This window comes from Cucurbita pepo, chromosome 4 (genome assembly GCF_057944985.1).
Source record: "Cucurbita pepo subsp. pepo isolate OVF chromosome 4, ASM5794498v1, whole genome shotgun sequence".
Lineage (NCBI taxonomy): Eukaryota > Viridiplantae > Streptophyta > Magnoliopsida > Cucurbitales > Cucurbitaceae > Cucurbita > Cucurbita pepo.
The window spans coordinates 10,764,227-10,775,332 of NC_141801.1; the positions used below are offsets into that span (position 1 = coordinate 10,764,227).

General features: G+C 39.2%; 2 protein-coding genes across 2 annotated transcripts; one reads left to right on the top strand and one right to left on the bottom strand.

The window, feature by feature from the left end:
* The first annotated feature begins 882 nt into the window (after positions 1–882).
* On the top strand, positions 883–5,299 carry LOC111792665 (hexokinase-2). The gene is made up of 10 exons (XM_023674216.2): positions 883–1,501; positions 1,987–2,137; positions 2,205–2,387; positions 3,032–3,106; positions 3,200–3,355; positions 3,629–3,727; positions 3,831–3,961; positions 4,253–4,334; positions 4,489–4,861; positions 4,964–5,299. Exons 1-9 carry the CDS (start codon positions 1,230–1,232, stop codon positions 4,834–4,836), a joined length of 1,497 nt encoding a protein of 498 aa, XP_023529984.1. The 5' UTR covers positions 883–1,229; the 3' UTR covers positions 4,837–4,861; positions 4,964–5,299.
* Positions 5,300–5,395: 96 nt separating this feature from the next.
* On the bottom strand, positions 5,396–9,272 carry LOC111792664 (uncharacterized). Its single transcript, XM_023674215.2, has 2 exons — positions 6,535–9,272; positions 5,396–6,457 (listed from the first exon to the last, which is right to left on the bottom strand). Exons 1-2 carry the CDS (start codon positions 9,176–9,178, stop codon positions 6,108–6,110), a joined length of 2,994 nt encoding a protein of 997 aa, XP_023529983.2. The 5' UTR covers positions 9,179–9,272; the 3' UTR covers positions 5,396–6,107.
* Between the last annotated feature and the right edge of the window lie 1,834 nt (positions 9,273–11,106).

The following is an 11,106-nucleotide window of genomic DNA, read 5'->3' on the forward strand; positions in this document are numbered from 1 at the left end:
TAATTCAATGCATGAAATATGCTTCTTTTTTATTTATTTATTTAAATATTTCCAACGTGACTAGCAAAACTTTCCATCTTTTTCTCTAACATTTTGAATTGCTGGAGTATTTGGGCTGGGCCCATTTACATTTGACTTATGGACCAAGGGAGTTTATTTTTGGGCTGATTATTGGGCTTATAGGCCCATGTTTGGTGGGTAATGCAGCATTAGCCAGATTGGATGGAGTTTAAGAAATTTGTAACTCAAAATAATTAAAATGGTTGAAAAATGTGTTATTATTCTTTAATTTTTCCTTAAACACTCCTGGAATCAATTGGAAGGCCACCAGCTTCAATACCTTGTATTTTCCGAAATGTCCAAAGAATTTCTCTGCAAAAAGCTTGGAATAATTAAATTACAAAATTAATTTTATGATTAAAAAAAATCTGAAATTATAGGGATCTAATTTGCAATTTAATATGGTAATTAATTATATAATCAAATTTGAAATGGGTTGGCATATAGTCAAAAGTCAAAAAATGTATAATTTATTGTTGGTAAAATAATTAAAATAGGTACAAGTTGAATAATTATATTAACAAACCGCCTCCTTTTTATTTTTCTAAAAGTAATGTAATTTTTTAATATAATCTTTAATAATCTTTAATATATAAAAAAATTGATAATAAAATAAAAAAATTTAGATAAAATAGAAATGGGATTTAGGTAATTTTAGGTAATTTAGTATGTAATGGTTGTTAGTAGGAAATGCTAAGGTGGAATTAGACAGGTGGCAAAGAAGGAAAGTGATCCACGTGGATTTGGTTCCTGAGGGGCAAATGGTATTGGTAAACGACAGGTCAGAAGTGTAATTCTGAGTCAAAACTTGTCCAATTTCCGAAGCCGAACCACAAACACATGATTCTGCAAATCCAAATTCGAAAACAATCTCAATTTCAATTTCTTTTCATTCTCATTCAACTAATTCCCCTGCAAATTGCGAGACTAAATAGCCAAGCAAAATAACTGGGCAATCCAGTTCCCAAGTTCCCTTCCATCCCCGGGAACTTCATTTCCTTCTTTTCCTTCGATTTTTATCGGTTTATTTAATTTTAAAAGCCTTCTTCCAAACCTCGAATGAATCTCTGATCACTTGAGCATTTTTCCGATCGGAAACCTCGGGGTTTCTAGTTTTGAGGGTGGAAATCTTCTGGGTCTCAATCTATTTGACGGCTGTCTGTTTCGAGATGAAGAAGGTGGTTGTGGGAGCGGGTGTGGTCTGCGCTGTTGCTGTTTGTACGGCGGCGGCTTTGGTGGTGCGGCAGCGGGTGAAGAACTGCGGGAAGTGGAGTCGAGCTATGGGTATCTTGAAGGAGTTTGAGGAGAAGTGTGAAACTCCGATTGAAAAGCTGAAGCAAGTCGCGGATGCTATGGCTGTGGAGATGCATGCTGGCCTCGCATCTGAGGGCGGAAGTAAGCTCAAGATGCTTATTAGCTATGTGGATAATCTTCCCACTGGGTAATTTTATCTCCTTCGTCTTTTCCACTTTTTCATGCCCTTTTGTTCTGAATCACTTTATACACGACTCTGGAAGTTGTTTTTTTTTTCTCTTGGGTTCCTGATGTAAATTGGTAGGAATTTCAATAAGAAGGTTTGGGATTAAGGTGGAAGCTTTAGTTTTATCTGAACTGGTTGGCTTGAACAAGTTCGAAATTCATGAAATTGAATGGTAAACGTTAACAAGAACACCAACATAACCCCATTCAAGCAATCTGGCAATTCAGATATGTGTTTTATATTTAGAGATCGTTCAGCATAGCTATAGTCTTTTACCCCCTCTCGTTTGTTCTAGATTTTATTCTGAAAAATCTTGTACAAGTTAGAATGCTCAAGTATTGATTGTAAACTTATTACTTACTGGTGATTGATGTAATCTCCACCATTAGATCTTTTTCCATTGCAACAAAAACTGAAGCAAAGATGTTGTCTCTCATTTTTGTTAGGGACGAGAAGGGGGTGTTCTACGCATTAGATCTTGGGGGCACAAACTTCCGTGTGTTGCGTGTGCAGTTGGGAGGAAAGGAAGAACGGGTTGCCAGGAAAGAATTTGTTGAAGTTTCGATCCCTCCGCATTTAATGACCGGATCTTCAGAGGTTAGTATTCCTCTTACCAAGTTTATTATGTTTAAGTTCTCAGAACTGATTAAAGAATGTTTTTCAGGCCTTATTTGGTTTCATAGCTGAAGCACTTGCAAAGTTTGTTGAAGAAGAAGGTGATGGCTTCCACCCAGTATCTGGTAGACAAAGAGAGCTGGGTTTTACATTTTCTTTCCCGGTTAAACAAACATCGATTGCCTCGGGGACACTTATAAAGTGGACAAAGGGGTTCAACATCGAGGACGCAGTTAGTACTTGTTACCTTGATATCTATTATCATTGTGTTGCTTAGTACAACCATCAATTACTATTTGTTTTTAAAATATATGATACCCCTAAGAATGGAATCAAATTATATGCGAAGAACATTAAACCTGAAAGCTATTCTTTATAACTTTTAGGGTGTCGAAACTTGTGCTATCTTAGTGCATTTTCCTCTTTATGTAGTCGTAATCTTGAACTGGAAAGCCATCTATGCTTTGATTTCATTGCAACAGGAAATGGACAAATAAGGTGGTTGACTGTTTTGTTCTTATCATTATGAGTTTAAAGTGCCTACGACAATCGTTAGATTGATGGAAAAAAACGGACAAAGAAATTACCTGATCAATGAAAGAACTGAAATTCCTTCCAAGCTTTGGTAACTTTAAGATTTCTTTACTGAAAATTAAAACGACTGAAGAACTGGGAAGTGATTTGGATATTGATCCTGTTGAAGCACTATTCCCGATTCGTTAATTTATGAATAATGCTTTCGTTTGCTAATGTAATGTACTAAACACTTTCTAGATTGCGTGGTTGACTGTAAACGTTCTCTCTTGTGCAATCTATCTTACTTATGACTTCCAAGTGTAGAACATTTCTCATCTCGTCTGGATGATGTTGATGTAGGTTGGGGAAGATGTGGTAGCAGAAATAACAAAGGCCATGGAAAAAATTGGATTGGATATGCGAGTGGCAGCTTTGGTATTGCCCTTTGTTCTTTATCTCCTAGATCTTTATGAGGCGGATTTTCTCCCCGCATTATGTTGTACATTCTAACTACTCCATCTGATTCAGGTAAATGATACAATTGGCACATTAGCTGGAGGCAGATATAACAATGATAATGTTATTGCTGCCGTGATTCTGGGAACTGGAACAAATGCAGCGTATGTCGAGCGAGCACATGCAATTCCTAAATGGCAAGGACTTCTACCTCAATCAGGAGAGATGGTTAGTAAGAGTAACTTTTGAACTGTGTCAACCCGGTGATTAACGGAGATGTGGATAGAACTGTGTCAACCCGCGGTCCAACCTAGTGATATCCCACATCAGTTGGGGAGGAGAACGAAACACCGTTTATAAGGGTGTGGAAACCTCTCCCTAATAGATGCGTTTTAAAAACCTTGAGGGGAAGCATGAAAGGGAAAGCCCAAAGAGGACAATGGACCGTTATAGTGGCTCTATTCATTATATTCCATGACTAACATTCTTTCAAAACAATAGGTTATTAACATGGAATGGGGTAACTTCCGGTCTTCTCATCTTCCGCTCACCGAATATGATCATGCTCTAGATTTGGAAAGTTTAAACCCAGGGGAACAGGTAATGCTCCTCTTTTCTTCAAGCTATTCTTCTTGTAGTCCTTTTGATTACAAAATCACTTTCTTATACAGTCCATAATATGTATCTTGTGGCCATCTTTCAGATTTTTGAGAAGATAATATCTGGTATGTATCTAGGAGAGATAGTTCGTAGAGTTCTATGCAGGATGGCTGAAGAAGCTGCCTTTTTTGGTGATGTTGTTCCCCCTAAACTCAAAATACCTTTCATTCTCAGGTATTGCTCTTGCTCACTTGTAGCAGGCCGTCAAACCGACGCCTCGTCTCGTCTCCAAAAGTGTAAAGGAAAAAGAAAAACAAATTGCTGAACTAATTGTTGGTGTAAATACAGGCCATTCACAATGTTGCCTTTTTCATTATTTCATTCGTAGAATGGAGTAGTTCACATGTGTGCATTCATTTATTTATTTTTGAACAGAAACAAACCTCAATTACTAAGTTGGTTTTGACTAAACGGATCGAAACGACCCGTAATTATTGTGTTAATTTTTTGTTGATATTTATGCAGGACTCCTGACATGTCTGCTATGCATCACGACACATCTCCAGACCTGAAAGTTATCGGAAGCAAGCTGAACGACATTTTGGAGGTTCAGATTCAATTCCCATTCTTCTCAGTTCTTTCCATAAACAGCTCATTTTCAGGAACCAGTTGATCAATTTGCTTGGTCATTTGAGTCTGTCGATCCATGACACGTGAAAGAACGCTTTTTGCTGACATTCTAATTTTCTCTTTTGTGTCAGGTATCTAACAGCCCCCTCCCGATGAGAAAGATCATTTTTGAGCTATGCAACATTGTTGCCACTCGTGGGGCACGTTTATCGGCTGCTGGGATTTACGGGATTATCAGGAAATTGGGAAGAGACACCCCGAAAGATGGGGATAACCAGAAATCTGTCATAGCTGTGGATGGAGGGTTATTTGAGCATTACACGAAATTTAGAAACACCTTAGAGAGTACACTGAAGGAATTACTGGGAGATGAAATTGCCGAGAACTTTGTGATCGAGCTCTCGAACGATGGCTCTGGCATCGGAGCAGCCCTCCTCGCAGCATCACACTCCCAGTATCTTGGGGTAGAGGAGTCCTGAAAAAAGGAGTCCAATGCCAGCCAAGGTAGCTCAAAAGAAATGGAAACATGTATTACTTTTCTGACTACTTGATATTGTTTAGGCTCCTCGTTTCAATGACTCTTAAGTCGTTCATTTTATGGTCCAGAGCATATTGCTTTCCAGCAATGGATCAATTATGTGTTAGAGTTGCCTGCAAAAGACTCACAACAAATTGAAGTGGCTCCCTATCCTTGTGGTGTTGAAGCCGATGTTGATGTCGTTGGGGCACGAGTCCTTTCCTTTGACATGGTTAATAAATGAGGACCCCATCGTCTCCGATGAAATCGTCCTTCTGGAGTTCCTTTGTCGAATAAATTAGGATCATATGTTGTTGTTTCTTCAAGCTCTTGAAATTCTCGTTTCGAATTAGATCAATCCATCAACAGATGATAGCAACTGTCATCAAGGCATACAAATAAAAAAGATTTCGTTTTTATTGTTCTTTCTGGTTGCCACTTTATCGTATCATCACTGTTCCATACTCATTTACTTGGTGGTATGGTTCTTTCACGATGAAACCCAAAGCTTCCAAACGAGAAACTGAAAATGCTCGCTGAATGAGCTCTATTTTATTATCAGTGTGGTTCTCATCTAGTTTTGAGCTAAAATAGACATGACATCGATTCGTTATTCAAAATTTACAGACTAACCAAGGCAACCTGCCATCTCCATAGCCATTTCTGCTCTGAGGAGTGGCTGGAGTGCAGGGTTCTCCCCAGTCTCGACGTGATGTTGAATCTTGATCGTAAAAAGTGAGAGACTATTGGAGTGTAACAGCTCTAGTCTTCTACCGTGTTTGATTTGGTCAGTTACTTATTATCATCAGCCTCACGGTTTTAAAATACGTCTACTATGGAGAGAGTCTAGTGCTACTCCGACCAGTGTCTCGCACCGTTTGGTGGCTGGCTCTAATACCATCTGTAATAGCTTAAGCTCACTGCTAACAGATATTGTCCGCTTTGGCACGTTACAAATGGTATCAGAGCCAATCACAAGACAGTGTCCATCGAGGATGTTGGCCCCAAGGGGGTGGATCGTGAGATCCCACATTGGTTGGAGAGGAAAACCAAACATGCTTATGAGGGTGTGGAAACCTCTCTCTAGTAGACGCGTTTTAAAGTCGTGAGGCTGACGACAATAAGTAACGAATCAAAGCGAATAATATCCGTGGTGTGAGCTTGAGCTGTTACATGGAGAGAACCTTGACCGTTCATTTTTCAAGTAACCGTAATCATTTCTCGGTATACTTTTCACGATCCGAGTTTCTTCTCTCCATGATTTCGGGGTGTCGAGGTTTGACTACGGATCAAGACTTCCAAAGCCTGGTGCATGGTTGGCCGGTTAGTTGGCAAACTAGAAGTGCAGATCACTCCGAGTTTAAAAACACTGCACATCTCATCAAGATAATGCGGCTCCTTCACATCTTCATCCAATACATCGGCTATTCGCTTGCCTTGTTGAATGCACTCCCAAGCCCACTCCGCCAGAGACGAGTCTTCATCGCCATTGAGGGCATCCTTTCCAGTCGCCAACTCTAAAAGAATTACCCCAAAGCTAAACACGTCGATCTTCTCATTAATTCTCGGTGTTTGAGCATACTCTGCACAAGGAAAGGAACAAGCTTTCAGCTTAGCTAATCAGTATCTTAGATGGGTTGAAACAGGGCAAGTCTCTTACCTGGAGCTATGTATCCAAAAGAGCCCGCCACGGCGGAAACTAAAGCCGCTTCTCCCTGTTTTACCAGCAACTTGGCTAACCCAAAATCTGCTATTTTGGCATTGAGTTCTGAATCGAGTAAGATATTGCTGGATTTCAGGTCTCTATGAATTACCGGAGGTGAGCATTCATGGTGCATATAACAGAGGCCTTGTGCTGCCCCCACCGCTATCTGAAATCTCGTCGGCCAATCGAGGGGGACACCGCAATCAGGCTCCGAACCTGTGATTCTCGGCGGCGAGTTCCTCTTGTGCAGCCATTTGTCCAAGCTTTGCTTCTCCATGTACTCATAAACGAGAAGCCGAGAAGTTTCACTGGAAACGCAACAGAGGAGTTTGATTATGTTGTTATGGCGAATCGAACTCAAAACCTTCACTTCCGCCATGAATTCCTTCTCCAGCTTGTGGTCTGACTTTCTGTTGTTCCATATCTTCTTCACGGCCACTGTATCGCCCAAATTATTCACCGGAATCCGGTAAACTTTCCCTGATCCACCACTTCCGATCACGTTATTTTCTGATAACCCAGATAAAAGATTTGCCTCCGAGAAATTCAGCCTTTGAAATGATGTCAATTTCCATTCAATATCTTCTCTGTTTCCAGTTTTCCAGTAGATTTTGGTTGTGAACATAGCAGCAAGTATAAAGAGTATGAACAGTATAACGCCCAAGCTCACAATCAGAGCAAGATGCTGCGATGAAATCGTTCTTGAATTCTGAGATTTCAAATTGCAGCTATTCAAATTTAGAACTGCGTTGTTTGAACAAAGATTTGGATTGTTCAAAAAGCTTCTGGGATAGATTGGGTTTTCAAGTGCCAAGGGGATTGTCCCAGACAACAAATTTGAGGAGAGGTTGAGGAAATTCAGTTTCAAATTTCCTAGTTGAGTCGGAATCATCCCGGAAAGCTGATTCTCTGAGAGATCAAGATCAGTAAGGCTTGGTAAACCACCAAGTTCATCTGGAATTACACCTGAGAGACGATTTCGACTGAGGTTAAGATTGTTCAATGATCTCCATGAAATGATATTCTGTGGAAGCTCTCCGGTGAGTTGATTTCCATCGAGCCAGAGCTTGTTCAACTTTGAAAGAACAGTGAGTTCTTCAGGAATTTGTCCTGTAAATAAATTATTGCTTGCTAGAAACTCAGTCAAATTCCATGAAGAAGAAAACCCAGATGGGATTTTCCCTGAAAATTTGTTGTTACTGATTTCCAAACTCCCAAGATTCGTTGAGAATCTCTCAGGGAGTTCACCGGTGAAAGAATTGTCGCTCATCATTACAAATGTCAAATTAAGAGACATCCATAGACCCACCGGGATTTTCCCAGAAAAGTTGTTCTTATGAACATCAATCATCACCAAGCTGTTGCAATTCCCAAGCGACTCTGGCAATTCCCCACTAAGATTATTCTCGTATGCAGTAACTCCTAAGAGCTTACCGCCGGAGCACAAGTGCTCCGGCAACCTTCCAGTAAGCTTATTGTTGCCCACCTGAAAACTTCTGAGAACCAAATTCCGGCCGAAATCCGGCGGCAGCGTGCCGGTTAAACTGTTATCGAACAATCTGACATCATCTAATTTTGGAAGACGTCCGATGCTTTCAGGGATTTCTCCATGTAATCGATTTGAAAACAGAAGCAAAGCCTTCAATTGGTGAAGATCGCCGATAGCTGCCGGAATTTCCCCGGTCAAATCATTTACTGATAGGTCGTATTCTACGATATTTTTTGAATCAATCCGAGTCGGAATTTCTCCGGACAGATTGTTCTTGAACAGATAAACGAAACTGAGATTCTTCAGCATAAACAAACTGCTGGGAATTTTCCCTGTCAAATTGTTTTCCGACAAATTCAACGTCTCGAGGTCGGTCAAATTCCCGATCCAATCAGGAATTTCACCCACTAGGTTCGTTTCTGTCATCCATATAAACTTCAATTTCTTCAATTGGGCGAAACTGGGGGGCAATTCCGCCGGTAGCAGAAGTGAATTATAAGCCAACAGTAATTCTTCCAGATTCAACAAGTTACCGATTTCAGATGGGAAACCCCCATTGAATTTGTTCACATAAAGGTTAAGGGATCGAAGCTCTGCCAACCGAGAAATGGATGCCGGAATTTCGCCGGAGAAGCTGTTGCCGCCGAGATTAAGATATTGGAGGCGAGACAAGCGGTGGACATCATCGGGAATTGGACCGTCGAAGTAATTCCGCGCAAGGTTGAGGTAATTAAGCTTCGAACAACTGTACAGAGTGGTAGGAAAGCCATCGGCGATGTAATTGAGGTTAAGATCAAGTTGGGTGAGATTGTTGAGATCGCACAGGAATGGAGGGAAGGTTCCGTTCAAATTGTAGCCACTGAAAAGCAGAGCAGTGACGGAGTTGTTAGTGCACTGAATCTCCGGCCATGTACAATGAGAAGCATTTGAAGAGCGCCAATGGGCGATTGGGGCTTGGTTTTTCCAGAACTGGTTCAATCGGAGCAGAACAGAGTGTTCTTGTTGGTAGAGTTGGGAATTGACATGGTGGGAACAGAGGAGGAGGAGGAGGAGGAAAGAAATGGTTTCGAGAAAAAAGATAAGGGAAGAAAGAAACGCCGTCGTCGTCATGTGGAGAAGATGATGAAGTGTTGGTGTTGTTGTTTGATAGCTCTTCGGCTATGGCGGCTGCGAAAGACTTCGATTATTATTGGAGTTTGGGAGTTGCAGCTGAAGGTGTGAATGCAAAAGGAAGCGTCATAGCCGAAGCTTATGTTTGCTTGAAAATGTCGCCTCTTAAAGGGTTAATATAAATGGACCTCACTCCCTTTATTCTCTTCTTCTTCTTCTTTTACCACCGCTCTCCACAATAGTATGATATTGGTATGATATTGTCCACTTTGAGCATAAGCTCTCATGGCTGTGCTTCGGGCTTCCCCAAGAGGCCTCATACTAATGGAGTTAGTATTCTTCCCTTGTAAACCTATGATCATTCCTTAAATTAGTCGATATGGGACTTCCATAATCCAACAACTACTTCTAGATCCAATATCAATATTTTTCTTTACCAAATACAAGTTCGAGCCCACCACTAATAAATATTACTTGCTTTGATCTGTTACGCATCGTTGTTAGACTCACTGTTTTTTAATGCATCTAGGGAGGGAGAAGTTTCTACGTACTTAAATGTTTCGTTTCTCTATCCAACCAATAAATGATTTCATAATTACTTATCTCTATGGTGTCTTCTTCCTACCCAAGGTTATATACGGTAAGCGGTTGTTATTTCTCTCTTGCTTGCTTATATAACGTCTATTTCAAAAATCTCTCTCTGCCCTCGCTTTCTAGAACCTTTTCTTAAACCCGAGGCTAGAGGCTCGAGCATACGTCGCTTGGTCGTAGGCGACGCAAGAACGAATTGGCTTAGCTCACTTGTCGTTGGGAAGTGAGTGCCGCACAACCACAAGTCCGTTGAATATTCACAAAAGTCATGCTCTTTAATTACGTTAGATTCTCCCCTATAAGTAGTTTTCAACGTGGAACATCACTATATACAGAAAATAACCGTTGAATCTAGAACTTTTGAAAATAGTATTAATTTCATATTTATTATTGGATTTAATTTATTATTATTATTTTTTTTTTTTGTAATTTAAAAAAAAAAATGAGTTTCATAATTTAATAGAAAAAATTGTCGTTTCACAGGAAATTTCGTGGAAATGAAAAGTACCACTAAATGAAAGGTTTGAAAAGTCAAGGTTGGCGGTCAGTCAACGGAACGTGTTAAAGATTCAAAACCAAGGGACATAATTGCTTTGTATTAAAATAAATAAATAAATAAAAACAATTATAATTATAATTAAAATTCCCACTTTCATTTCACTTCAATACTTTTATTCCATTTTTTTCTTTTAGACTTACCGAACAAACTAAACTAAGTCTTCCATTATTTTCCAAATATCTATTATAATAATTCATATGCTTCTAAAATTTTATTTATTCAATCCCATCCGAGTCGTCAAAGTTTTGATATTATAAATTGATATTCATCAGCAGTTTCTTATATATATTTAATTTCACATGGCGATTGTGATGATACCAACGTGAAAAAGAGGTACATGAACTGAATAACACATTGAAATAAGAGCAATCCTGAAAAATAGAATAATTAATTTTTTTTTTTATGATAATTAAAAGCTACTGTCTATACCAAAAAATGTATACCTTTATTTACGATGATTCAATCATAGAAACTCCAACTGTTAAGCATGCTTTACTTAGAACAATTTTATGATCGATGACTTTTTAATTATTTTTTTATAATATATGTGAACGATCACAAAACATGTTAGGAAAGATTTTTCAAAATTTTTGACATTTAATATCATTATTATATATATTTTTTTGGAAGATAAGATGGATGAGAGAGAGAGATATACGAAATCAAAATTTGCACGCATAAGCAAATAGCTTCCAATCTCCAATCTCTCCCACGTGAAAAACTATTATTAATTTATTAATGATTAAATTATATGAAATTTTCCTCTATCAAAATAAAT

Bases quoted from the DNA above. Each gene is read 5' to 3' on its own strand.
- LOC111792665 (XM_023674216.2), top strand. From the start codon at position 1,230: ATGAAGAAGGTGGTTGTGGGAGCGGGTGTGGTCTGCGCTGTTGCTGTT. The intron at 2,388-3,031 runs GTTAGTACTTGT...ATGTTGATGTAG, and splicing joins GGTTCAACATCGAGGACGCA to GTTGGGGAAGATGTGGTAGC. The intron at 3,728-3,830 runs GTAATGCTCCTC...GCCATCTTTCAG, and splicing joins GTTTAAACCCAGGGGAACAG to ATTTTTGAGAAGATAATATC.
- LOC111792664 (XM_023674215.2), bottom strand. From the start codon at position 9,178: ATGACGACGACGGCGTTTCTTTCTTCCCTTATCTTTTTTCTCGAAACC. The intron at 6,458-6,534 runs GTAAGAGACTTG...TTCCTTGTGCAG, and splicing joins TTTTGGATACATAGCTCCAG to AGTATGCTCAAACACCGAGA.